The sequence below is a fragment of the Ceratotherium simum genome, chromosome 35 (assembly GCF_057802395.1).
Source record: "Ceratotherium simum simum isolate JZ-2026a chromosome 35, ASM5780239v1, whole genome shotgun sequence".
NCBI lineage: Eukaryota > Metazoa > Chordata > Mammalia > Perissodactyla > Rhinocerotidae > Ceratotherium > Ceratotherium simum.
This window is the reverse complement of record NC_141934.1, coordinates 7,279,415-7,306,347: the sequence shown is the minus strand read 5'-3', so window position 1 is coordinate 7,306,347 and position 26,933 is coordinate 7,279,415. Positions and strand designations below refer to the sequence as shown.

Genomic DNA, 26,933 nt, shown 5'->3' with positions numbered 1-26,933 from the left:
GCAGTGAGCAGTGGTGGAGCTATACTACATCTCGAGTAAGGCCCTAAGAACCGGGTGCAACTTATGTACAAAGCGACAATTCTCATCTTCAGAGCTTTAATCTACACTGGACAGCCAAGCCTTTGAGCCACAGAGAAAATCTCCAGCAGCAGAAAGCAGGTTGATAAACGGGGAGAAGTGTCCTTTCTCATAAGGATGATTTGTGCTTCCTTTTCTGTTCAGGCTGCCAAGAAGCAGAGTCAAATATGACATTATATCACAGTAACAAAGTGTTCATATAATTAAATGTATTTGCTCTATCTTGCTTTTATTTTGGAGGTTCTGATTATTCTATATTATTAACTTTAATTGTGTAATACATTCACACAGTGCTCTCTAAAGTTATCTTAGATTATTTTTAGCCTGGGGCAGGGGGAGAAGAATCTTGGCTCAGTCACCCTTTTTCTTTTGGGCCTCAGCTTCCTCCTTGATCAATCAATCAAACTAAAGGCAGTATCTCAGATGCCTATATCCAACCATTGTTTTGAGGAGCAAAATGAGGTAACAGAAATGAAACTGTTTTGAAAACGCTCAAGGTGACCTGGAGTGAATGCTTTCTTCCATCTCTGCCCAGGAGAACCAGAATGGAATACCCTGCCACAGTGCTGAACTACACTGGGTGGATTCCTTCTCTGTCCACATTAACCTTTTCAAACAGGCAGTTTAGTTTCCTAAAATCAAATAAAAGATTGCACATCAGCAATAAGCGTTCAACATACCGTCAACAGGGACTCATTCTGGAAAAAGTAAGTGGGAAGCAAACTACTGTTAAAAATAAGGCACTGCTAGATAATACCAGGAGTCTTCAAGTCTGTCCATGGGCAACATCAAGAATTTCTACAGTTAAGTCCATCTGGCAAGGCAGGGACCTATAATCCTTATATTCCCAATGCAAAATGCGAACTGTGAACTAAATCAGTGTGTGTAATAAGTGGAAAAAGGAAAAGATTTGAGCAAAATAAATACCTTTGCTCCTCAGACATTCTTCAAGGACTTCTGTGCATGAAAGTTCTTTGCTTGACTGCATCTGGAAGTCCTCCTGCAGTAAGAAAATCCAGTGGTCAGGGAGGATTCAGAGATACCTGGGCTCTCAAATGCAAATTATTCTTTGAGAGATTTCTTTATGACTCTGGAAAATTTGCTAGCAGTCACAAAGATTGGGAAGTGAAGGAAACCTCAAATCTAAGTAAATATAATTAACAAAAACTTCCCCTTCTCTAGAATTTGAGCTTGAAAAGCCAAGTTTTCCAAGGTGTGGATAATAGAAGTTTAAAATGTTGGCCTGCAATCCAAACAAAACCCTAGAAATACCTTCTTTTTAAGATTTTATTTATTTATTTTTCCCCCCAAAGCCCCAGTAGATAGTTGTATGTCATAGCTGCACATCCTTCTAGTTGCTGTATGTGGGACTCGGCCTCAGCATGGCCGGAGAAGCGGTGCCTCGGTGTGCACCCAGGATCCGAACCCGGGGCCACCAGCAGTGGAGTGCGCGCACTTAATCGCCAAGCCAAGGGGCCGGCCCTAGAAATACCTTCTTAATCAAGAAACAAATTGCAGGGGCCGGCCTGGTGGTGTAGTGGTTAAGTTCACACGCTCTGCTTTGGCGGCCCAGGGTTCACAGGTTTGGATTCTACACGAGGAACTACACACCGCTTATCAAGTCATGCTGTGGCAGGTGTCCCACATATAGAGGAAGATGGGCATGGATGTTAGCCCAGGGCCAATGTTCCTCAGCAAAATGAGGAGGATTGGCCACAGATGTGAGCTCAGGGCTAATCTTCCTCACCAAAAACAAAATAATAATAATAAATAATAATAATAATAAATTGCTGCAATGTAATCTTAATTTCATCTGAAAGGAAAATATTGGGAAATCAGCTGTATCTCAGTCTCTAACCATTCTAGGTATCACATACTCATTTTCTTCTTAAACTTCTTAGAAGGGCTACCTTTTCTTTCCATTCTCCTTCATTGGAGATAGAAATAAGGGAGAACACCATCAATGACCAGTTTCCTTCTACAGACAGAATTCAGATAAATGGGAAGGGTCAGTGGCAGAATGTGCACGTTGTGGCAGCACCTGAGGCAAGGGTGAGGTAAGCCCCATGAGGTAAGGGTTCTATCAGGTTTCCCAGCTGGGAGACACTGAGCAACCAAAGATGGCCGCTCACACTAAACTTTCCTTCCAGGTCACCTTTTTGCCCTGCCCTAAGGCTTAACAATTTTTTTGACGTTTATTTAACTGGTATCTACAAGAAGATTCTGACATCACACTCATCTAAAGCTACAGATAGCGAAATCATTGCTACAACTTTTGATATTTTTCTCTTAATTTTTATAGCACTTAAAAAAAGCAAAAAATAAGCAAAGCCATTTGGGCTCTAAGCAAAGACCTGTGGTGGAAACAGAATCCCGGAGGGTGAGGGAAGATAAAAACAATGGCAAATACAGGTGAACACAGGGGGAAATAAAACATAATCATTGGAAGTAAGAGATGAGGACTAGAATGGACTGTCATATATGAAGCAAGACTCTTTCATTTTCTACTGCAACTTTAATATGGAATATTTTTGTAGAGCACGAACCTAAAAACAAGTATCTCCCAGATAACTTACGTGTAACGCTACTGTGTTTGGCAAAAAAGTATGAATTCTAGCATGATGCCAGACCAAACTCATTTGTAAATGGGGAGAAGAGAAGGCTCTTACCACAGAAAGAATGATGGAATTAGGAAATCACCATTTGGCAACCATCACAGTAATAATTACTTCAAGCAAGAACAATCAATGGATATTAAAACTAGTAGCTAAAAGTTTGAATGAGAAACAAATATTTACATAGTCTCAAAATATCTTCTCACAAGATACTTAATAATTACAAAGAGGAAAAGTGTCTTCACAGTGGAAAAATCTGGCAGACTCTACCTGAACCAAGTGTTGGAAGTTCACTTCCCCAGGAATGAGGCACCCCAACACCATGTGGCTCCTGAGAAGATGCACTGAGAAGAACCAGCACCACTTCTGTGGGACTCCTGCCCCCAGAATGCAAAACCAGAATCTAGTCATGAGGAAACATCAGACAAACTCAAATTGAGGGAAATTCTACAAAATAAATGGCCTGTACTGTTCAAAAGTGTCAAGGTCATGGGCTGAGGAACCATTACAGATTAAAGGAGACTAAACAGACATGACAACTGAATGCCACAAGTGATCCTGAATTTCTCTTAGACCAAAAAACCATTTTCTTTTGCTACAAAAGACATCAATGTGTCAATTGGGCAAATTTGACTATGGTCTGTAGATTAGATAAATAAATGTACTCAGATCAGTGTTAATTTCTTGATTTTGATTAATGTATTGTGGTCACGTAACAGAATGTCCTTGTTTGCTAGGAAATAAATAGTGAACTATTTACGTATCATGTCTGCGACCATACTCTCAAATTACTCAGAAGAAAAAAAAGCAGATGTGGTAAAATGTTAACGTGAGGAATCTGCATGAAGGGTATATGGGAATTCTTTGTACTATTTTTGCAACTTTTCTGTAAGTCTCCAATTATTTCAAAATAAGAGGTTTAGAAAACATCTTCATTTGTAGTTACATTTGATCCTTTCTCCAAAATGACACTACTCCCCACTTTTCCAGTTCTTAGGCTAAATGTCTGAGGTATGAGATTAGATGCTATTTAGAACATCTTTTCACATTAATACTTTATGGAAAGGGCAATGTGCTGGAGCAAAAGATTATGGGATGAGGAGTTAGAGCTCTGTTTCAACCTACTAGCTACACAGCACTGAGAGCAAGCTTACAGATGGTTGTAAGAATAAATGGTGACCACATAAACACCTAACAAGATGCCCTGTCAGCGGTGGGTGCTCTAGGAGCAGAAGCTTCTATCATTCATTAGACCTTAGACACTTGTTATCCCTTTCTGTTTGAAAAGTCAACAGGATCATCACCAACACATTCCAGTATGTCATCTGGAGTGACTACCCTAAGCTTTTCTGGGCCTACAAGAACCCCTCTAAAATGAGAGCTGAGCTCAGGTTGGCAACCTACAGGTTCCTTTAGCTTCCAAAGGACTCTGGTGAGCTTGTATAATTAACCCTACTGGCTCTGGCCCCTGGAGGGGCTGCTGGGATTTTAGCTCTGCCCCATTTGCTGCTCTACAGAGGTGTCCTTAGATGGATGCCCCAAAATACCCTGGTTGAGAGCCAAGGCAACTGCTTCAGCCATTTCCCCTTCTCCTTGGTTAGCCACGATTCCTAACAGGGAAGGAGAAAAGCAGAAGCTACGAGTGATTCCACTCTCCCTCTGCCTTGCTGACTTCTCTTAAAAGGTTCTCAGTTAAGAAAAACAAGTTTCTGGGCCAGCCCCGTGGCTTAGCAGTTAAGTGCGCGTGCTCCGCTACTGGTGGCCCAGGTTCGGATCCCGGGCGCGCACCGATGCACCACTTCTCCGGCCATGCTGAGGCCGCGTCCCACATACAGCAACTAGAAGGATGTGCAACTATGACATACAACTATCTACTGGGGCTTTGGGGAAAAAAAAGGAGGAGGATTGGCAATAGATGTTAGCTCAGAGCCGGTCTTCCCCAGTAAAAAGAGGAGGATTAGCATGGATGTTAGCTCAGGGCTGATCTTCCTCACAAAAAAAAAAAAACAAGTTTCCCCTCACCGAGGGCTGGAGACCCTACAAGGTTTGAGGTCTCAAATACGATCAGGAATTGACTGGGTTGAAAGGAAACAGAATGTGAGGCTGAGGTTAGATGCGAGGGACACCCTCTGCAACCACCGCCACCACAGTGATGGGCGATGTCCAGATCAGGTGGGAGCTCTACTAGTCTGGGGCCCCAAGTACAGATGAGAGGAACAGAACAGCCCACCTGCAAGCAATGGACATGTAGCATAACAATACTGTATGTAACTCCCCCACTCCCTCAAGGTCAGCCAATCATATAATAAACGTGCAGAAATTTATCAGATAATTTCCTTTTCCTACAATACTTTATCAGCTAAATGTTCTAACTTTCAGGATTCCTAGAGGTAGAGTTCTAAACATTTCTATCATCCAGATTTTGTTAAATCTTGACATGTGATCACTAATGTACTAACATGTCTTGCAAAATCTGTTTTGTATGAATCAACTTTCAAGCTAAAAGTTCACATGGATCTCTATTTCAACATCGGGATCACTGCTATAGTTTATAGCATTCTATAAACTATGTAAGAAATATATCCTATATATACAAAAATATACAATACATAAAAATATACAATAAGAAATGCCACATAACAGTGCAATTTATTTTTCAAATTGACAGCACACAAATTCTCTGCCTTGCACATCCAACATGTCATCCTCCTGCCCACTGCTTGCAATCAAAATCAACTTTCGGGGCTGGCCCCGTGGCTTAGCGGTTAAGTACGTGTGCTCCGCCGCTGGTGGCCCGGGTTCGGATCCCGGGCGCGCACCAACGTGCCATTTCTCTGGCTATGCTGAGGCCGTGTCCTACATACAGCAACTAGAAGGATGTGCAACTATGATGTACAACTATCTACTGGGGCTTTGGGGGAAACAAATAAATAAATAAAATAAAAATTAAAAAAACTTATTAAAACGACATAAAAAAAAAAAACACACACACAAAATCAACTTTCAATACTTCTCCAAAGTTTTGGCAGATTTTAGAGAGTCCTGAAAACCATTCTTACTGTTCATCTGTAATCTTATTTCCCATTAAAAGCTGGTTGTACGTCCCGGAGAAGATGCAATTCTCTGATTCATTCCTATGAGACTAGTTCAGAGCAGGAAAAAAACACAAACGTCTTAAGGAGGGAAATGAACATACATCCGGCTCTTCTGCTTTTATAAGCAGGGTAGTTGGAAGCTCCTCAGGGCCTGATGTATCCCTGAGCCGTGAGCCCCGCTTATAACCAGATCCCTCTGAGCTCCTCCAAACCTGAGCTTCTTGAGCTGGAGGCAGAGGCAGATGGGTAAGGAAGGGCAGTGATGGTCCCATCTTCAGATGGGATTGCCTACACATTGAAGTCTGCAATGACAGGGCCACAATAGGGAGCAAATGAGGTATTTCCTTCTTCCTCACGTTTGTGAAACAGCCATGATTACATTCACAGGGAAGAACACTCTGAAAAGAAACTTTTGTATCTCTAGATGGATCTTTCGGTTTCCTACACTTGCAATCTAGAAAAGAACCACTGTACAGTAACTTTAAATCATCTTTACAAAGCTTAAAAAGGAACTTTCCTCCACCTACCTATTTCAATTCAGAGAAACAACTGGTGACTTTACATAAGGTGCTGATCACATTAACTGGGTAAGGCATTTAATAATATTTCCCCGCAATGAATTCTCTAAAAGAACTGCTACAATAATTAGGAGAAAGTTCTATCTTCAATCTCAGCAGTATGCCACTGGTGCTCTGGGTACTTCTCTTGTCACATACTGTTAACAACATGAGATGAGAACCACGGGCAAACCATCACTGTGGGGACAACAATGCCCTGGCAGACAGAGAACAGCTTACGGTCACCAATTTTACTACTGAGAGCATGAAGTTCATATTTTTTCACCTTTAAATCACTGAAAAGGAATTCTTTCCAGTAAGATCTTCTTTTAAGCAAATAGCAAGCTCCTTCACACTACTGCAAATTTCCCTTAGGATCACAGACTCAGGGTGAGAAGTAAGCTGAATGGGCATAGTGCAACACTCTTTCATTTAAGTAAAGTCATACAAATTGCACAAGATTGGGTCTCTTATGAATATGCCATTAAACAACAAGTTTCTCCAACACCATAACATACTTCAAGTGATCAACAGCCATTGTGCTTCCTTACATCATGTTCCCTGTCCGGATACCTTAAAAGATCTGTCAAGGGCCGGCCCCGTGGCTTAGCAGTTAAGTGCGCGTGCTCCGCTACTGGCAGCCCGGGTTTGGATCCCGGGCGCGCACAGACACACCGCTTCTCCGGCCATGCTGAGGCCACGTCCCACATACAGCAACTAGAAGGATGTGCAACTATGACATACAACTATCTACTGAGGCTTTGGGGGGGGGGGGAGGATTGGCAATAGATGTTAGCTCAGAGCCAGTCTTCCTCAGCAAAAAGAGGAGGATTAGCATGGATGTTAGCTCAGGGCTGATCTTCCTCACATAAAAAAAAAAAAAAAAGATCTGTCAAAAAATGTATACTGAGCCTTCATATGTTATAGCTAACAGACAATTCAGAACTTTTTCTGTGTCTGTGTTGAGTATGAATAAAGTATTGTATCCTGGAACCAAAGTTTTTACAACACATTCAACCCAGGCAGATCTACCATTATGAGAAAAAATTGAAAAAATAAAAATAAATAAAAACTTAAACACTCTACAGCTTATATCTAAGCACCAGGAAAAGCAAATAAACAAAAAAACCAAGCACAGTGTAAAGTTTTCAATGTTAAATCGTCCGTGTGGGATGTCACATAGCAATCTCTTTCTTTATATCTTATTCTTAACACCAATCTTTTCCACATCCTGGCTGGTAATCTTTGCATGCACCACAGTTTGTGATCTTTCTCCTGTAAGTGTGGAGTTCAGAAATGAATACGCTCTTTCACCATTCAGTCGGCTCTGCAGCTGTCCCTTCCACTGCGCCTATTCTCAGATATTTCCCCTTCTTCTTTTTCGCCTTTCTTCCCCTCTCCCCAGTAATAGAGTGTCCCTGATCAAAGCACAAAATTAGTTACAAGTTTTTATACCTTTTTGACACAATCATAAGGCATAAGGTAGGAAAGAATTATTTTTTGCTGGTTTTTTTCATGATTGGAATATTTAACTTTTTCAGTGGATCTTTAAAAAACGTTAAGTGCAGTCACAAAAGGAGAAAGACTGTACGATACCACTTATATGAGGTAACTAGAGTAGTCAAATTCATAGACAGAAAAGAGAACAGCGGTTGCCAGGGGCTGGGGGGAAAGGATAACGCGGAGTTATCGTTTAATGGATATGCAGTTTTAGTTTGGGAAGATGAAAGAGTTCTGGAGATAGATGGTGGTGATGGTTACACAATGTGAATGTTCTTAATTCCACTGAACTGTACACTTACAAATGATTAAAATGGTAAATTTTATGTTATGTGTATCTTAAAATAATTTTAAAAAAGCAAAAAAAGTGTTAAGACCAACATTTAAAAACAAATTGCTTCATAAAATGACACATATTTTGTTGTTTTTCTTTTAACAACAACAAACCTATAATAGGGGCCGGCCCCATGGCTGAGTGGTTCAAGTTCTGCACGCTTCGGCAGCCCGAGTTTGCAGGTTTAGATCCCGAGCACGGACCTACTCCACTCATCAGCCATGCTGTGGAGGCATCCCACATGCAAAGTAGAGGAAGATGGGCACATACGTTAGCACAGGGCTAATCTTCCTCAAGGAAAAAAAAAAAGAGGAAGATTGCCAATGGATGTTAGCTTAAGGTGAATCTTCCTCACCAAAAAACAAAACAAAACAAAAACCTATAATGACTTCAACAGAGATTAAAGGAGTGAATGAAATGAATATTTAACAAAATCAGTTTAGGTTTCATCAGAGCTCAAGTTACAGAAAAGTATAAACTTCTAATTCTAAATATTGGTGTAGTTCTCCATGAACCGGGAAATTTACCAAGCGACTTAACTTTGCTAAATTCATTCAACTCATGCAATACATGCCTGGGAAGCCTAGGTGGCCATCTTTCACAACTACAGCAAGCTCTTATACCTGGAGCCGTGCTCCACTGAAGCCTTTTCTGCCTTGACTGATTTTGGTCCAGGGAACAGAGAGGGGCAAGTAAGTAGTAGTCTTTGAGTACTCTTCCCCAAACCTAAGCCAGTGTCCGATTGTGGGCCTTTTGCTGGTTTGAAACGAAGGAAAAGAAGTCGGTGGAATGCTGCTAAAGGCAAATCAAAGGCTACTAGAAAAATCACAGAATCTCAGGATGGAAAAGCATACCTCTGAGGTTGCTTGTTCAAACTGGAATGTGCTTTGCTATATTCCTGACATACAGTCCACTCAGTCTCTTCATAAACATGACTTCCCTGGGTAACCTAATCCATTTCTAGACTGGTCTACCTGTTAAAAAATACCTCTCATAGAGGATGTGGAGAAACAGGAACCCTCATACACAGCTGGTGGGAATGCAAACTGGTGCAGCCTCTATGGAAAACGGTATGGAGATTCCTCAAAGAATTAAAAATAGAGATGCCTTATGACCCAGCCATCCCACTACTGGGAATCCATCCAACAAACCTGAAATCAACAATCCAAAGAGGCTTACGCACCCCTATGTTCATTGCAGCATTATTCACCATAGCCAAGAAGTGGAAGCAACCTAAGTGTCCCTCGTCTGACGAGTGGATTAAGAAAATGTGGTATATATATACAATGGAATACTACTCAGCCATAAAAAAAGACAAAATCGTCCCATTTGCAACAACATGGATGGGCCTGGAGCATATTATGTTAAGTGAAATAAGCCAGAACGAGAAAGACAAACACTGTATGATCTCACTCATACGTGGAATATAAACCAACACATGGACAGAGAAAACTGGACTGTGGTTACCAGGGGCGGTGGGGGGTGGGCACAAGGGGTGAAGGGAGTCATATACATGGTGATGGACAAACAAAAATGCACAACCCAAAATTTCACAATGTTAAAAACCATTAAAACACCAATTAAAAAAAAAATACCTCATATTAAATTCTGTCTTCCTCTAGCAAGAAGAATTTTTTTACTATTATTATAATTTCAAATTTAAAAAATTTTTAAACATTTGATTTAGAAATAATTTCTCTCATATGTACAAAAAAACTTGCAAATATTGTTAAAAATATTTCCTGTATGGTCTTCATCCAGCTTTCCTTAATGTTAACATCTTAAATAAACACAGTACAATTACTAATACCAATATAATACTATTAACTAATCTATAGATCTTATTCAAATCTTGATAATGGCTCCATAACATCCTTTTTTGGGACCAGGATCCAATCCACGATGCATTTAGTCACCATATCGTCTTTTTTTTTTTTTTATTTCTGAAAGGCACATATGTCTTCCAAAACAACCTTTTATTTATTTTTATTTTTATTTTTATTTATTTTTTTTAATTTTTTATTGCAGTAACATTGGTTTATAACATTGTAAAAATTTCAGGTGTACATCACTGTACTTCTATTTCTGCATAGATTACATCATGTTCACCACCAAAATACTAATTACAACCCATCACCACACACATGTACCGAATTATCCCTTTCACCCTCCTCCCTCCCCCCTTCCCCTCTGGTAACCACCGATCCAATCTCTGTCCCTATGTGTTTATTGTTGTTATTATCTACTACTTAATGAAGGAAATCATGCGGTATTTGACCTTCTCCCTCTGACTTATTTCACTTTGCACAATACCCTCAATGTCCATCCATGATGTCACAAATGGCTGGATTTCATCGTTTCTTATGGCTGAGTAGTATTCCATTGTGTATATATACCACAGCTTCTTTATCCATTTGTCCCTTGATGGGCACTTAGGTTGCTTCCAAGTCTTGGCTATTGTGAATAACGCTGCAATGAACACATGGGTGCATGTACCTTTACAAATTGGTGTTTTCAAGTTCTTTGGATAAATACCCAGCAGTGGGATGGCTGGATCATATGGTAGTTCTATCCTTGATTTTTTGAGGAATCTCCATACTGTTTTCCATAGTGGCTGCACCAGTTTGCACTCCCACCAGCAGTGTATGAGAGTTCCCTTCTCTCCACATCCTCTCCAACACATGTTGTTTCCTGTCTTGTTAATTATAGCCATTCTGACGGGCGTCAGGTGATATCTCATTGTAGTTTTGATTTGCATTTCCCTGATAGTTAATGATTTTGAACATCTTTTCATGTGTCTGTTGGCCATCTGTATATCTTCTTTGGAGAAATGTCTGTTCAGGTCCTTTGCCCATTTTTTAATTTGGTTGGTAGTTTTTTTGTTGGTAAGATGCATGAGTTCTTTATATATTTTGGAGATTAAGCCCTTATCAGAAGTAGTCACCATATCTTCTTAGTCTCCTTTAAACTGAGATAGTTCCTTAGGTATTCATCTTTCATAACTTGCACACTTTTGGAAAGAAAGTCCCTCAATCTGGGTTTGTCTGATGTTTCCTCATGACCAGATTCTGGTGAGGCATTCTGGGGGCAGGAGTCCCACAGAAGTGATGCTGGTTCTTCTCAGTGCATCCTCTCAGGAGGCACCTGGCATTGGGGTGCCTCATTCCTGGGCAGGTGAACTCCCATCACTTGGTTCAGGTGGGGTCTGCCAGATTTCTCCACTGTGAAGTTACTATTTTCCCCTTTGTAATTATTAAATATCTTGTGGGGAGATACTTTGAGACTATATAAATATTTGTTGCTCATTCAAACTTTTAGCCACTAGTTTTAATATCCATTGGTGATCCCTGCTGGAGATGATTATTACTGTGATGGCTGCCAAATGATGACTTTTTTATTTCTATCATTCCTTTTATATATATTAACGGGAATTCTTTAAGGGCTTTCAAGTTATTTATTCAATTATTTTATATCAGCATGGGTTCATGATATTTATTTAATTCTATGAGTTATAATTCCTTACTATCATTATTTATTTTAAGCTCAAATCATCCCAGTTTTGGCCACTGGGAATCCCTCCAAGTTGGCTCCTGTGTCCTTTTGATACATCCCCATAATTTTCTGAGCAATTCACCACAAACTGTCCAGGCTTATCTTGTATTTTTCCCTGTGCTAGAACTGAAACAGCATTTCTCCAAAGAGTTTTGGTTCCTTTAATTGGAAGATGTTATATAGAAACCAAGACCTGGGTGCTAAGTGTACTCACTGCTATGAGGTGTCACTGCTTCTAGGCCCTATCTCATACACCCACACAAATGAAGAACAGAACCACACTAAGGGAGGGGGGATGGAGAAGAAAAGCAACCCAAGTAACTTTGGGAAACATTATTTTGACTATATACTCTAAGACTAAATCCAAAAAAGAACAAAACATTTGGGGTCGGTCCAGTGGTGGAGTGGTTAAGTTCACGTGCTCTGCTTTGGCAGCCCAGGTTTCCCAGGTTCGGATCCCGGGCACCAACTAACGCACCACTCATCAAGCCATGTGTGGCAGGAGTCCCACATACAAAATAGAGGAAGATGGGCACGGGTGTTAGCTCAGAGCCAATCTTCCTCAGCAAAAAGAGGAAGATTGGCAACAGATGTTAGCTCAGGGCCAATCTTCCTCACACACACAAAAAAGAACAAAACATTTTAGCAAACGTTTCTGTATCTATCTGTATATATTAAAAACCCTGGGCCGGCCTGGTGGCTTAGTGGTTAAGCGCACGTGCTCCGCTGCTGGCGGCCCGGGTTCGGATCCTGGGCGCGCACCGACGTACCGCTTCTCCAGCCATGCTGAGGCCGCATCCCACAGACAGCAACTAGAAGGATGTGCAACTATGACATACAACTATCCACTGGGGCTTTGGGGGAAAAAATAAATAAATAAATAAATAAATAATTAAAAACCCTAAGTTCATACTGCTAACTCCAATTCCAATTCCACACCACAGGGTTCCTCATAGCAACATCCCTTTCCCCTCCTATTTGTAATTTCTTTCTCTTTCAGTGAGAAACCTGGCTCTCATCATCCACAATAAAATTCACCAATTCACTCAACCCTAGAATACACATAAAGTAGTTTAGGAATTGCTAAGCCACACCCTTGTGAAAAACAAATTTACCAAAATGTTTTGTTCTTTTTTTGGATTTAGTCTTAGAGTATAGAGGCGAAATAATACCACTCCATATGAGTATGCGGAGATCTTCACTCTTTATTATGGCCGCATAATGCTCCATGTATGGACATTTATATGCCATAGCTTATTCAACCTCTCCCCTGTACGTAGACATTTAGGTTGCTCCCAATAGTCTGCAATAATGACTACTGCTTCAAAGAATAACCTTGTGTATATGTATGTTTATACTGTTGGAGGTGTATCTTCAAGGTAGATAACTAGAAATGAGAGTACTGGGTCAACAGGTTGGGTCACAAGTAGTTTTGTTAGGTGTAGCCAAACTCCTCTTCTGAAAAGTTGTACCAGTATGCATTCCCACCAGTAATGTATGAGAATATCTTTTTCCTCAGTCTTCCCAATCAGATATGTTGTCACAATTTTTCATCTTCACCAACCTGACAGGTAAAAAGTGGTATCACGAGTTGTTTAAATTTGCATCTCTAATTATGAGGCTGACCATCTCTTCATGTGTTTAAGCACAATAGACACACACATACACACAACACACAGCGAATTATCTATTCAAGTCTTTCCTCCATTTTTCTATCGGGTTTTTCCTTCTCGATTTAAGAGTTCTTTATATCTTAGAGATATAAGCCCTTTTCTGATATATGTTGCAGATATGTTCTCTTAATTTGCCGTTGTCTTTTGGCTGTGTTTGTGGTGTTTTGCCAACGTAGCAAGAGTTCTTATCTTGAGGTCCAAGGATGTCTGGGCTCTGCAAACCTTCTGAAATGGTATGTCTGCTTTTCTGAGGTCTGCTGCATTCATTCAGATTTCCAAAGGGTCCTATGACCTGAGAATGATTAGGAGCCACCACTGCCCCGTGTCTCCCACCAAGTCTAACTGTGCGCAACAGAACCATTCTGCTTGACAGCCCTCCAAATCCTGGAAGGCTTCCCTTACTTCTCTTTCATAGGAAGACATACCCAGCAACCAGTCTTCCATGGTGCATTTTCTGATTTTGTCCTTAGTGTGAACTCTTACCCATGAATGCATTCCTGGTTTTCTATACTCCTCCCACACATGACACCAGGTTCAGCATGGGGAGGAGAGAGGGGACAGGATCCACTTTGGTCAGGAACCCCAATGCTGACACATTCCTTGCTTCCCTCTACACCCCACATGCCCAGCATCTTGAGCTTATCTGAGTGCTGGGGAGAGAGGGGCCTGTGAGTGTGCTACTCTGGCTGTAGGCTAACAGCACACAAGAGAGCACAGCCACCATCTCTCAGTCCAGCGAACACATTTCTGTTCACATATATTAAGAGCAAACTGGCTTTCCTCGGCAGCCACACCACAAAGTCAGTTCTAAGTGACCAGCCCAAACGGCCCAAACTTGCAGGTGTTCTGTTTCCCCATAAATATTTCTGCCTTTTTTTTCACTTGTGGAGCTCACTTTTTGGAACCAAGTACAAAATCTTACATTTCTATCTATTAAATTTCATTTTGCTTTACACAATTCAAAGTAGTATTTACCCCTGGTGGTGCTGGAAGGGAGAAAGGGGATGGTTTAAAAAAGGAACAGGGAGACAGTAATCTTCTAGTTGTTAGGTTGGATAGTATGTATATATATAAATAGACATATGAGTGCTACGTTGTATCTGTTACACCTCATATATATAACACACTTTTATATCAAATATTGCAGTAAGAAACTTTTCATCTTGTTAGACTCAGTCCACCATATCAAGAAGTAAGAGGGCCGGCCCCGTGGCTTGGCGGTTAAGTGCGTGCGCTCCGCTGCTGGCGGCCCGGGTTCAGATCCCGGGCGAGCACCGACGCACCGCTTCTCCGGCCATGCTGAGGCCGCGTCCCACATACAGCAACTAGAAGGATGTGCAACTATGACATACAACTATCTACTGGGGCTTTGGGGGAGAAAAATAAATAAATAAAAATTATTAAAAAAAAAAAAAAAAAAAGAAGTAAGAAACTTTTAGATCCTAAATTTGTTACCTCACTTATTTAACTCTATTTTTAAAGACAGGTCATCACAGCGTAAAATTTGATATCATGTTACTTAATTATGGTTACTTAATCATTTACCCATTCCTAATTATGGTCAATAACATGCAGCCTACTAACAACAATCAATTAACCTGTAATCTGTGTAAACAAATGATGTATTTATCAGGTGGGGAATGCAGCCTAGTCCAAGAAACCCAGAGAGTATGAGGGCCGGCCCGGTGGCTTGGCGGTTAAGTGTGCGCGCTCCGCTACTGGCGGCCCCGGTTCGGATCCCAGGCGCGCACCGACGCACCACTTCTCCGGCCATGCTGAGGCCGCATCCCACATACAGCAACTAGAAGGATGTGCAACTATGACATACAACTATCTACTGGGGCTTCGGGGGTAAAAAAAAGGAGGAGGATTGGCAATAGATGTTAGCTCAGAGCCAGTCTTCCTCAGCAAAAAGAGGAGGATTAGCATGGATGTTAGCTCAGGGCTGATCTCCCTCACAAAAAAAAAAAAAAAAAAAAGATGAAGAAACAGGATTGTTTCTTCTCTTTATTAAAAAAAAAAAAAAGAAACCCAGAGAGTATGAATTTATTAGTGAGTCTAGAGCAGGGGTTGGCAAACTACAGCCCACGGAGCAGCACATATAACTTACAAATAAGATTTTATTGGAATACAGCCACACTCATTGGTTTACATACTGTCTATGCTAGCTTTTATGCTACAATGGTAGAGCTGAGTGGTTTCAGCAGAGACCATATGACCTGCAGAGCCTAAAATATTTCCTATATGGCCCTTGACAAAAAGTTTGCTGACCTCTGGTCTAAGGCACCATCCAAGGTGCCTAGTCCACCTGGCAGGTATAATCATTTAGGTCCATCAGGCTATCACAGCTCATTAACCATTAGTCTCACCTAACTAACCCATCTTACTCAGAGAGAGATCTGATTTCTCCTGTCCTACCAAGTAATGATTCCACTTTTTATAGTGTATTAATTAAAAAACAGGCTTTCTGATTTATACTTTAGCCTCTCATGAAGTGGGTTAGCAGAAGTCTGTCCTTTGGAAACCATCACCTCTGATGTACTAAAACATAAAAGTCAAGTTTCTGGACCTGTGACGCTAAGGACCAGCTTCTAAGATATGGAGATCACTCTAGGATATCCACCCTATGAAGCCCTACCTGGATCAACAGCCTCCTTCAAAGCTATCTCTGGACATCTCACTCCATCCTAATCATGACACTACCAAAACTAAAGGAATGAGTACACATCATTTCTTAACATCAGATGCAGAAATACCATATGACCACCACAAAGAAACTCAACATTCCATATACAGTAGCTGCTTCAGAGAAGTGACACTTTCATTAGACAAGCACTTCCTCTCTTCAAGTGTCTATGACATAAATGTTTTAAAAGATTATCAAAAGAAAGTTAACATCAAAATCAACATTTTGGAAATGTTTCAAGAAGAAATCATAAGCTACCTGTCAGCGTCCGTACTTTATCATGTGAAGTGTTACCTGGAAAGCTGTCATTCACACTCAACTGAATCAAGATCTCATTTCTTACCTGACTTGGGCTGATCTTTTCTTCAGCAGCTGTGGAATGTTGACATGGGTCTTCCTTTGCTCCCTCACAGGGGTCTCTTACAATTTCCGCCTGGTCCCCTCCATCTCTGAAGACCTTTAGCTCCATGCTTTTGGTTTTCTCTTCCCTATCCAAGATCCCAGAAGCCACAGAACCTGCTGCCGTGGAGTCCACCAGCCCACACCGCCCAGGCTCACCCCCATCATCCAAGGTGTCAGGGGTTTCTTCACAACAACTTTCCGCATGGGTCCTCTGCAGCTCCAAGGGCACTGCCCTACTCTGACTTATAAGAGAGCTTGAGGCTCCAGGTTTTACATCTGGAATCACACTTGGCTCAGGGTCAGCATGAAGCTCTTTGGAGACACTTACTGGGAGTTCCGAGTATAATTCCTGTACCACGGCAGACATGGAGGAATCAAGTGGAACTGGCTGAGTCTCTACTCCGGATGACAGCATTAGGGCAGATGTAGATTATGGAGTCAAGTCTTTTACATCAAACGGTTCACCCTGACACAAATCAAAGGAAGGGATAAAAGTTTAAAACCTTATAGGGCAGAAGAAGGATCTCAGCTCAAACTGGCTAAAATAAGGCAAAAAATTCTACCTCAAATGCCAGCATTATCTGGCACCAAAAAATCCTCTTTAATAGACTGTGAATGTGTGGAAAAATAAACACCTTAAACTTTTAACAGACATCTGTCTAATCTCAATTCAAATATTGCCTTATGAGCAATTCTCAACTTAAATCTGGAGGGCCAACAAATGTAGATGAAAGTGAGACATGTCTAAGCACCCAAGGATAGACCCGATGTGAACTAGAAGAAAAAGATGGTTTTCTACTTCTTTCCAGGGTATTACTGCTATATCCCCACTGCCCAGAATAGGTGCTTGACACACAGTAGGTATTCAGTAAATATTTATTGAATGAATACATACTGAGGGACTCTGAAGAATCTGATACACTGACTTTTCCTCAGGAAGAATTCTCTATGAAAGAAGATACAGAGAAAACAGAATTCTATTCCTTTACTGCTTACCAAACACCTGAGCTGTATCTACCCAGGCTGGCAAAAGACACTACTAAATTAGCTCTTTAGCAGAATCCTTCCTGATTTTTATTCAGCGTCTTGAGATTTTCCAAGTGCCTTCATAGACACCACTCATTTGATTCTCACAACAATCCTGTGAGCTAAGTAGGACAGCTATCATCTTCCCATTTTAGATCTTAACATCACACCTGAAGAGGTTAAAAGTGACCTGCCCAAAATATTACATGTTAACTGAGAAGAAGGAAGGGGGACACCTGGGGGAGCTTTCATAGTGTTGGTAATGTTTCACTTCTTGCGTTGGGTAGTGGAAACATGGGTTATTTGCTAAAATATGGATATTTAAGTAGTTCATAATACTGTATTATTATTTTTTCCCCCTCCCCAAAGCCCCAGTGCGTGGTTGTATATCCTAGTTGTAAGTCGTTCTAGTTCTTCCATGTGAGTCACCACCACAGCATGGCAACAGACAGACGGGTGGTGGTGTTCCGCAACTGGGAAGCGAACCCGGGCCACCGAAGCAGTGAACGCTGAACTTTAACCACGAGGCCTTCAGGGCTGGCTCAGTACTGTATTATTAAAGTAGTCAAAACAGGGCCGGCCCTGTGGCTTGGTGGTTAAGTGCGCGCGCTGCAATGCTGGTGGCCCGGGTTCGGATCCCGGGTGCGCATCGAGGCACCACTTCTCCGTCCATCCTGAAGCCGAGTCCCACATACAGCAACTAGAAGGATGTGCAGCTATGACATACAACTATCTACTGGGGCTTTGGGGGGAAAAAATAAAATAAATAAAAAATCTTTAAAAAAAAAAATAAAATAAAATAAAATAAAGTAGTCAAAACACACACACACAGTTAGGGAATGGTACACTAGGAACCAGGGTTTCTTGGCTAGTAACTTTTCCATTTTAGTCTACCAAATGTGTGCAGTCTCCACAACAAAAATCCACTTTGCCCTAACCAAGGCGGAAATTGGTTAACAAAATAAAATACTACATGCTTCCATTCTTGATGCTTTCCCTGACCCTAACAAGAGAAGACAGAAGATGAGAGACACATGGCAATTTAGAGTTCATAACAAGGATTTATCTGAGGTATTGATGGCAAATCCCTTTGGCCAAAATGCTCATAGGAAAGGTATTTCAGAAAGCCAGCCAATTTCTACTCCTACCACTTGCTAACATCCACCTTTTCCCCAAATAAACATATTACATACAAGTGAAATCCATTGCTGGATACGAAATTGTTTTGACTGTTGAGCTGTCCCACCTTCTCTCCACTGACCACATTCATATTTCTGAGCAGCAGGGAATCTCCAACATACCATACAAATCTTTACAACTCAGCTTCCTTGGTCCCTGTCTTAATCCCTACCCTGATTATCCAGGGGAACCCACACATCACTTACATAAAAGGCATGTGCTCTGCCCTCCAGGTCAAAAAGTACCCTGCTCCTGAAATACTCCTGGGTTTACAATCTTTCCTCCTTGCACAGAAGGTCCCATCCCATCTGCTGACCTGTGCTACCTGGACTGAAACTGGGGGCTGAAGAAGGGCAGATGACAGGTCCTCTCGTTTGGGACAGTTCTGCCTTTCTCCTGGTTTTCTAACCTCTGGTGGAAGGTTTACTTACGTTCCTATGCTTTCATCCATGGGGTGACCTTAATGTTTTGAAGGAACCCTGCCGAAAGGTAAAAGGATATAACACTACACTACTGATTTAAATACTAGAGATTATAGGACTTCAGGTTGCTGGTCTATAAAGTTTAGGTAACACAGGAGGGTTGATGAAGAAACTTGAATTCAAAAAAGTGAGGAGAGAAAAACTATTGTGGACAGGAGTATGGCAAGAATCAAAGGAAACCCTTTCATCAACAGCACTGAGAGGAAATGCATTCTTTTTGAAGCTACAATGTTCCCCTTTCTCCTCTAGCTCCTGGATATTTCTTCTTCTTTTCTTTTTTTTGTGAGGAAGATCAGCCCCGAGCTAACATCCACGCCAATCTTCCTCTTTTTTGCTGAGGAAGACTGGCCTTGAGCTAACATCCAAGCCCATCTTCCTCCATTTTATGTGGGAGGCCGCCACAGCATGGACTGACAAGCAGTGCGTTGGTGCGCGCCCGGGATCCGAACCTGGGCCGCCAGCAGCAGAGCGCACACACTTAACCGCTACGCCACAGGGCCGGCTCCTCCTGGATATTTCTAGGGGCACTGTAGATTTTAGGCCATTTAGTGTGAGTGTGTGTGTGTGTGTGTGTGTGTGTGTGTGTGTGTGTGTGTGTAGGTTAACAGCTAAAGTGGAATTGCCATTTGATGCCAAAAAAAGGTAGGAAGTGCTCAATTTTAATTTGGTTCAGTTTCCCTTTCCCAATAACAGACACAATCCAGTTTTCAGTTGTCACACCACATACAGACCAGAAGAATAAGTGCAGGAAAGGATACTGTAAAAGAGCGCAGGTTCGTTGATGCTATCGGCTTCATGAGTCACTCTGCCAGCTTGTGCTCAAGAGCTCCTCTCCCCCTGCCCGCCACTGAGGTGTGGGTGTTCTCAAAAGTTTAATCCTTGACATGTCTTTATTGTCAGGTTTCACTTTTTTGACGACCTCATCTTTTCTTGCAGCCTTTCTGCTATGAGCATGATTCAAAACTGTCCCTTTAAGCATAAGTGACCACATGACCTAGCAATTCCACTGTTAGGTGTATATGAAAAAAATATAAGTCCACATAAAAACTAGTACATGAATGTTCGTAGTAGCACTATTCACAATAGCCAAAAAGTGAAAAGAACTCAAATGTCCCTCAACTGAGGAATGGATAAAAACAAAATGTGGTATATCCATGATGGAATATTATTTGGCCATAAAAAGGAATGAAGTACTGATTTGTGATACAACATGGATGAACCTTGAAAACATTATGGAAAGTAAAAAAAGCCAGTCACAAAAGACCACATAAGATCCCATTTATATGAAATGTCCAGAGTAGGCAAATCTATACAGTCACAAGTGGATTAGCGGTTGCTTAGTGCTGGGAGAATTGGAGAAATAGGGAGTGGCTGCTAACGGACAGTTTCTTTTGGGGGCAATAAAAATCTTCTAAAATTGATTGTGGGGATGGTTGCACAACTCTGTGACTATGCTAAAAACCACTGAATTGTACAATTGAAGTTGGTGAATTGTATGGTATGAGAATGATACCTTAATAAGGCTGATTTTTAAAAAAAGAAACCTATTCCTAATCCCAACCTATTCTCAAGTTCCTGACCTAACGTTTCACTCACTAGGATGGCACCTCCCAAAATTAACAGGTCTAAGATAGAACCCATTCAATCCAAATAATTGAATCTTACTACATGCAAAGCTGTGAGAGGGGCCGGCCCCGTGGCTTAGCGGTTAAGTGCGTGCGCTCCGCTGCCGGCGGCCCGGGTTCGGATCCCGGGTGCGCACCGAGGCACCACTCCTCCAGCCATGCTGAGGCCGCATCCCACATACAGCAACTAGAAGGATGTGCAGCTATGACAGACAACTATGTACTGGGGCTTTGGGGGAAAAATAAATAAATAAAATCTTTAAAAAAAAAAAAAAAGAAAAAAAAAAAAAAGCTGTGAGAAACAAGGATGAATAAGATGCCCTCCGTAAACTTACATGCTTAGTTTTGATCCTGTTGCCCACCCCCACCTCCCTCAGTAACGAACGGCACCTCCCATTATCCTAGAGCTCATACTTGAATCCTCATATAACTGTATCTGACCTTCCACTTGCTGTCAGTTAGCACTTCTGCCGCACGGACTCAACTCCCACAGTGTCGCTAACAAATCCCACAACTTTCCATCCCTACAGTCCTAACTCAGGATTTTGTTTCAAACACAGGATCATGCACAAAAACACATTTATTAAACAGATCTTTATCACGAAGGGGCAACATTGATAATCACATAAAATAGCTCAAAATATTCTTCAGGGAAAACAGTGCCATTACCTTCCCTTCTCTATGCCTCCATCTACACTGTAAACTGGGATTGGCCAAAATAGAATTTTAAAGCTTTGGTCACCAAAAGATAACTTCCAATTTACAAAAGCCAAACACCACAAAGCTATCATCTCTTGATACTCTTGTTTGGTAGAGACAGAATTCCAAGAATTTCAACCTGTAAAATAACTAGGCACACTGGCTATCGAACCAAAACAGACATTCTCTCCTTTTTCTCCTAGCCCAATCCTGGGTCCTCAAGTTTCTGAGCAGTATCTGCAGCTGAGTTACCAAGAACAGCTGAGTGCCTCGGCTGGAACCCTCAGAGATGAAGTAATATTTAGATGCAAGCCTAAAGTAGCAGATTAAAATTACTCTCAGCTCACTTGTTTGCATCAACAAACTCTTATTTTAGCCATCTATCAAAATATCGGTAATGCCACAAGACTGCAGAAATAGAACAAAATATTAACAAGACATTCGAGTTCTTTAAAACAATTTCTGAATACAATGGAGTAATTAAAAATGACGGTGTAGAAACATACCTCTACAAAGCAAGCTGCCTGGGATAGTTTATCAAACTAAATAAACACGAGGACTGTTTTATTTTGGTAAAATAAGTATGCACATAGGGAAAAGGTTTGAAAGAACTTAAGCCAAATACTGAGTGTTACCCTGGGTGATGGGATCACGAATGACTTAGCTGTATGTCGTACTTTTTTTCTTTTTCTACAATAAGTATATATTACTTATGTTAAAAAAATTTTTAAACATTATTCCCCAAGATCCAAATACGCAGCAATAAAGAATAACTGGTAAATGTAGTAACCCTTTATTTTATCTGTATCTTTCCAAATGCCAGCTCTCTGCTTCAATCATAAAAGTTCTTACATTAGAGTGTTAAATAAACTTGAAGAGGAAAGAGTGAGTAAAGTGCTTATAAAAATCAAGACAAGGATTTACAGCTTAATCCTAATGACTTATAACCAACCTACTGGGTGAGGACACCAAGTAATTATCTAGTTTGAGGTATAAGCAAAAAATAAACCATAGATTCACAAACAACTCTTGCCAGCTGCTACTGGCTTGTCATCTTTACTATAACACAAATGGGAATTAGATTGTTTAGGGAATGAATTTATTCCTGAAAAAAGAAGACATTATAAATTTATAGAGAGTATTAGGTAAAGTTACTCCAATAAAAGAAGAAATTCTTCTGAATTGAGAACAATCATCTCAAGATCTTTCTGTCTCAAATGTAGATGCAGTGCTGGGAAGCAGTCTAGGTATTGGTGTCCAAGTCAGGAGACCAGGGTCCCTATCCTGCTAGCTGCATGGCCTAGAGTGTGTCATTTCACTTTCCTGGTCTTGTTTTTCACACGTAAAATAAACAAGTTAAAATAATGTCAAAGGGTCCTGCCATCCATAAAAATCCTCTGACTCTAAATGATAACTTTTCTATTTCACTTTGTTTCAGCAAAGTACACCTACAGACACCAACAATGGTGGTACACAGCTCAGACTAATCCCCATTGCAAGCATCCAAGGGGTAATTTAAGAATACTTTACATACAAAAAAGATGGAAAGCTTTTCTTTCACGTGTCTTCAGGCAATTTGGCGTTAATTCTTATCCCACCAAATAACAAAAGCAAGGGGAAAAAAAAAACAAAAACCAAACTACCAGTGAAAGATTAACATTGCAGCTCTCAATCCCATTAGAACACCTAAGACTAAAAACATGACAAAGTGGCAACTTTTACTTTAGCTGTTCCAATACTCCCCAAAACAAAAGTTCTGGGGGCACAAAGTTTACAGCAATAAGCAAAAAATAGAAAAAAAAATCAAACAAAGAAAACAGCAGAACACAAAACCATGTACCCCAACAATCCCAAGTCGGAAGATCTCCCCTCCCTTTAATTCCAATGCTAAGGGGCTGCTCTTAAAGAACAGTTAGTAACTGGGCCGGCCCCGTGGCTTGGCGGTTAAGTGCGCGCGCTCTGATGCTGGCGGCCCGGGTTCGGATCCCGGGAGCGCCCCGAGGCACCACTTCTCCGTCCAGCGCGAGGCCGAGTCCCACGTACAGCAACTAGAAGGATGTGAACCTATGACGTACAACTATCTACTGGGGCTTTGGGGGGAAAAACTGAATAAATAAAAATCTTTAAAGAACAGTTAGTAACACTGGGAGCTGCCACACTTGTGTCAAAGGACAATACTGACAATAATGATCAGGCCCTCAGAAGTTCCCAACAATCCTTTCACCTTAAGAAAGGGGCTTTCTTTTCCAAAGATTCGAACACTGTAGCCAATCCCTCCATGAAAGAATTCGGAGAAGGGGCCTCTTCTTGAGGGACAGAGAAAGAAGAATCTTTTAACAAGATCTCTAGACAAACAAAGTGCCGCAAGGAAGTCCACATACTAAACAGGGCCTAGCTCTTCAACATGGAGTGTGCAGAAAATCTCAAAAGCATCATACACTGTTTCCTTTTCCTCTCTTTATGAGCCTACAGAAAAAGGATCCTTCTATCTCCACATGCGGAGTGGAACAGTGAAAATGCTCCTAATTTCTACTGACAAAGACTCACTGCATAAAAGATTTTCAAAGGAAGAGAAGAAAAGAAACCATCTGTGCCACTATAAATATACAGCAGGAAAGAGTCCTCCTCTCAAAGGTATAGAGACTTATTTTTCTTATTTTTCTTGAGAGAGCAAGAGAAAGAAGCTGGAATCTCCCTCTTTGGGGGTGAGGGGTGTGCAGATAGAAGGAAGCTTTTTCATCACTAGAGCAAGTAGGGGGAGTGGGAGAAAATCCAGTCAGGAAGAAGTGATAGTTTCTGTGGACAAAGGAAACGCTGGCTTCTGGTATCAGGTCTCTTTCCCTCTTGGAGTACAGACCTGTTTCCAAAAACAAAACTCTTTTTTCCTGATTATTCTAATTGAGGCCCTCTATGTTAATTTGGGGAGTATGGTAGGACGTAAAAGTAGCAGAAGTGCCTCCTTGTCCACCCCAGGGGAAAAGTCTCCTTTCTTGTGAGAAAGGATGGGCTGCACCCTTGTGATGGGGGTGGGGAGGGATGGGAGGAGACATGCATGGAAAAACATGTTTCTCTGTGGAAGATACTAGTTTCCTTTTTTTAAAAAACAAATTAAGTAACAGTAACAGTTTACCAAAAGGTTACTATGTACTAAGAATTTACACAAATTCTCCTTTAGCCCTTATGACAATTCTACGAAAAGAGTAGCCAAATTAGAGATGGACTAACTGAGACTGGGAAAGGTTAAACAATTAGCCAAGGTCACAAAGATGGGAAGTGGGAGACCCAGGCTTGCAACTATCACACTCCAAACGCCATGCTCGTAACTGCAAGGGAAAGGAGCTCATTGCACACCAAGAGACTTGAGGGAAGAAGAGGCGCGACGCTCCCTCTGTGGACATGATTGGGGGAGGAGGGAAAGGCTGACTTCTAACACTATAAAGTAAATTCAGGGTCTTCCTCTATATCTCGGGGTAAAGGCGAAAAATAAGAGAGCGGTAAGTCTCTCTTTTACAGGGAAGGATGATCCTCTCTGCCACTTTTAGGCAAGTTGAGTCTCGCTCTTCACCTGGAGGGTGCTGACCAACACGGGGGAAAGGTCTTGTTTGGGGGTTATCTCTTATCCCTCTTTTAATAAGTTAAGAATCGCCCTCTCGCACCCCGGGAACGAGTCTCCCTCTGCCGATAAATGCACGGGAGCTGAGGAAGAGCGTACGCCCACGACAAGGGGCGTCATCCTCCCCGGGGAGAAAAGTTGGGGGTCCCCCGCCGCATCGAGGTTGAAAGGGAGTATCTCTTCCCCGTCGGAGCCATGACTCGGAGAAGCCGTTTCCCCCTCGCGACGCGGGGCCTGGTCTCCTCCCTCTCCGCGGGTCGTTCCGCCGCCCGCAAAGCAGCCTCGTTCCCTTCGATGCCCCGGGGGGGGGGGCGGGCTCCCCTTCAGCCTGCATTGCCCAGTGGAGGGTCCCCTCAGGGTGGAGTGGGACGGGGCGGCTATGCCCGAAGCCTTCCCGCCCCCGGCCTCTTACCCTGAGGCCTGCTCCGCGGCCCGCGCTCGCCCCGCCGGCCCGGGCTCTGCAGCCGCAGCCCAGTCGCCGCCAAGTCTACCTGAGCCTACGGAGCTGAGAGAGACCGGGGGCGCTCCGGCCGCCACCGCCTGTTCGTCTCTATGGTTAAACACCACCCCCCCACCCCCCCCCCCCACCTCGGCGCGCGCACTTCCTCATCCGGGGCCCGACCCAGCCATGCGGGCTTGCCCACGTCCCGCCCCCGCACAGCGCGCGCTCACTCCTAGGGGCGGCTCTTCCCGTGGGGGACGTCCGACCCCGGCTAGCCCCAGCGGCCCGAGGCCCCGCCCCTGCGGCCCGGACTCTTAAAGGGGAACACACTTTTTGACCCTGTCGTGCTGAGCCCCAGGGCTCAGAGTGTGTCTCCACTGCTACCACTCTGGCCCAGGCCACCATTTTTCTGGCCTGGATGGCTGCAACTCTATGGGCCTCTCGTCTTCCACTCTGGCAACCCAAAACATCTTTTTATAAGTGGAATCAGTGTTTTAGGTCTTGTCATTCCCCTGCTCCTTCTAATCTCACTGACTACCAATCTGCCTCCAGATGCTCCTTTCTTCTTAGCTTTAACACTAGCTGAAATTGCTTTGTTTCATGTCGTTATTGACTCGTTGATCCTCGTCCCTTCCCACCCTTGTCTGTTTTGTTCGTCACTCTATGCTCAACACCTAGTACAGTGTCCAGCACAAGTAGACTAACTCAAGAGACATTTGAAGGAAGGAAAAGAATGTTATTCAAGAGGGAATTGAGGCAGCCACTATGGAAAACGGTATGGAGATTCCTCAAAAAATCAAGGATAGAACTACCATATGATCCAGCTATTCCACTGCTGGGTATTTATCCAAAGAACTTGAAAACACCAATGCGTAAAGATACATGCACCCCTGTGTTCATTGCAGCGTTATTCACAATAGCCAAGACGTGGAAGCAACCTAAGTGCCCATCAAGGGACAAATGGATAAAGAAGATGTGGTATATATACACAATGGAATACTACTCAGCCATAAGAAACGATGAAATCCAGCCATTTGTGACATCATGGGTGGACATTGAGGGTATTGTGCAAAGTGAAATAAGTCAGAGGGAGAAGGTCAAATACCGTATGATTTCCTTCATTAAGCAGTAGATAATAACAACAATAAACAAACACATAGAGACAGAGATTGGATTGGTGGTTACCAGAGGGGAAGGGGGGAGGGAGGAGGGTGAAAGGGATAATTCGGCACATGTGTGTGGTGATGGGTTGTAATTAGTATTTGGGTGGTGAACATGATGTAAGCTATGCAGAAATAGAAGTATAATGATGTACACCTGAAATTTATATAATGTTATAAACCAATGTTACTACAATAAATAAAAAATTAAAGAA

At 42.1% G+C, this 26,933-nt stretch overlaps 1 protein-coding gene across 5 annotated transcripts in view; it reads right to left on the bottom strand.

Moving 5' to 3' along the window:
• PRR14L (proline rich 14 like) overlaps window positions 1–25,653 on the bottom strand; it is a 75,598-nt gene extending 49,945 nt beyond the window's left edge. For 3 of the 5 annotated variants that reach the window (XM_004429742.3, XM_087423932.1, XM_087423933.1), the window contains exons 1-3: window positions 25,529–25,653; window positions 16,434–16,958; window positions 1,006–1,078 (exon numbers count right to left, since the gene is read on the bottom strand). In XM_004429742.3, the coding sequence (XP_004429799.2) occupies window positions 1,006–1,078; window positions 16,434–16,907 (547 nt within the window). In that variant the 5' untranslated portion in view covers window positions 16,908–16,958; window positions 25,529–25,653. The remainder of the gene's footprint in view (window positions 1–1,005; window positions 1,079–16,433; window positions 16,959–25,528) is intronic. The other 2 variants (XM_014786950.2, XM_014786951.2) reach the window with 2 other exon arrangements.
• Between the last annotated feature and the right edge of the window lie 1,280 nt (window positions 25,654–26,933).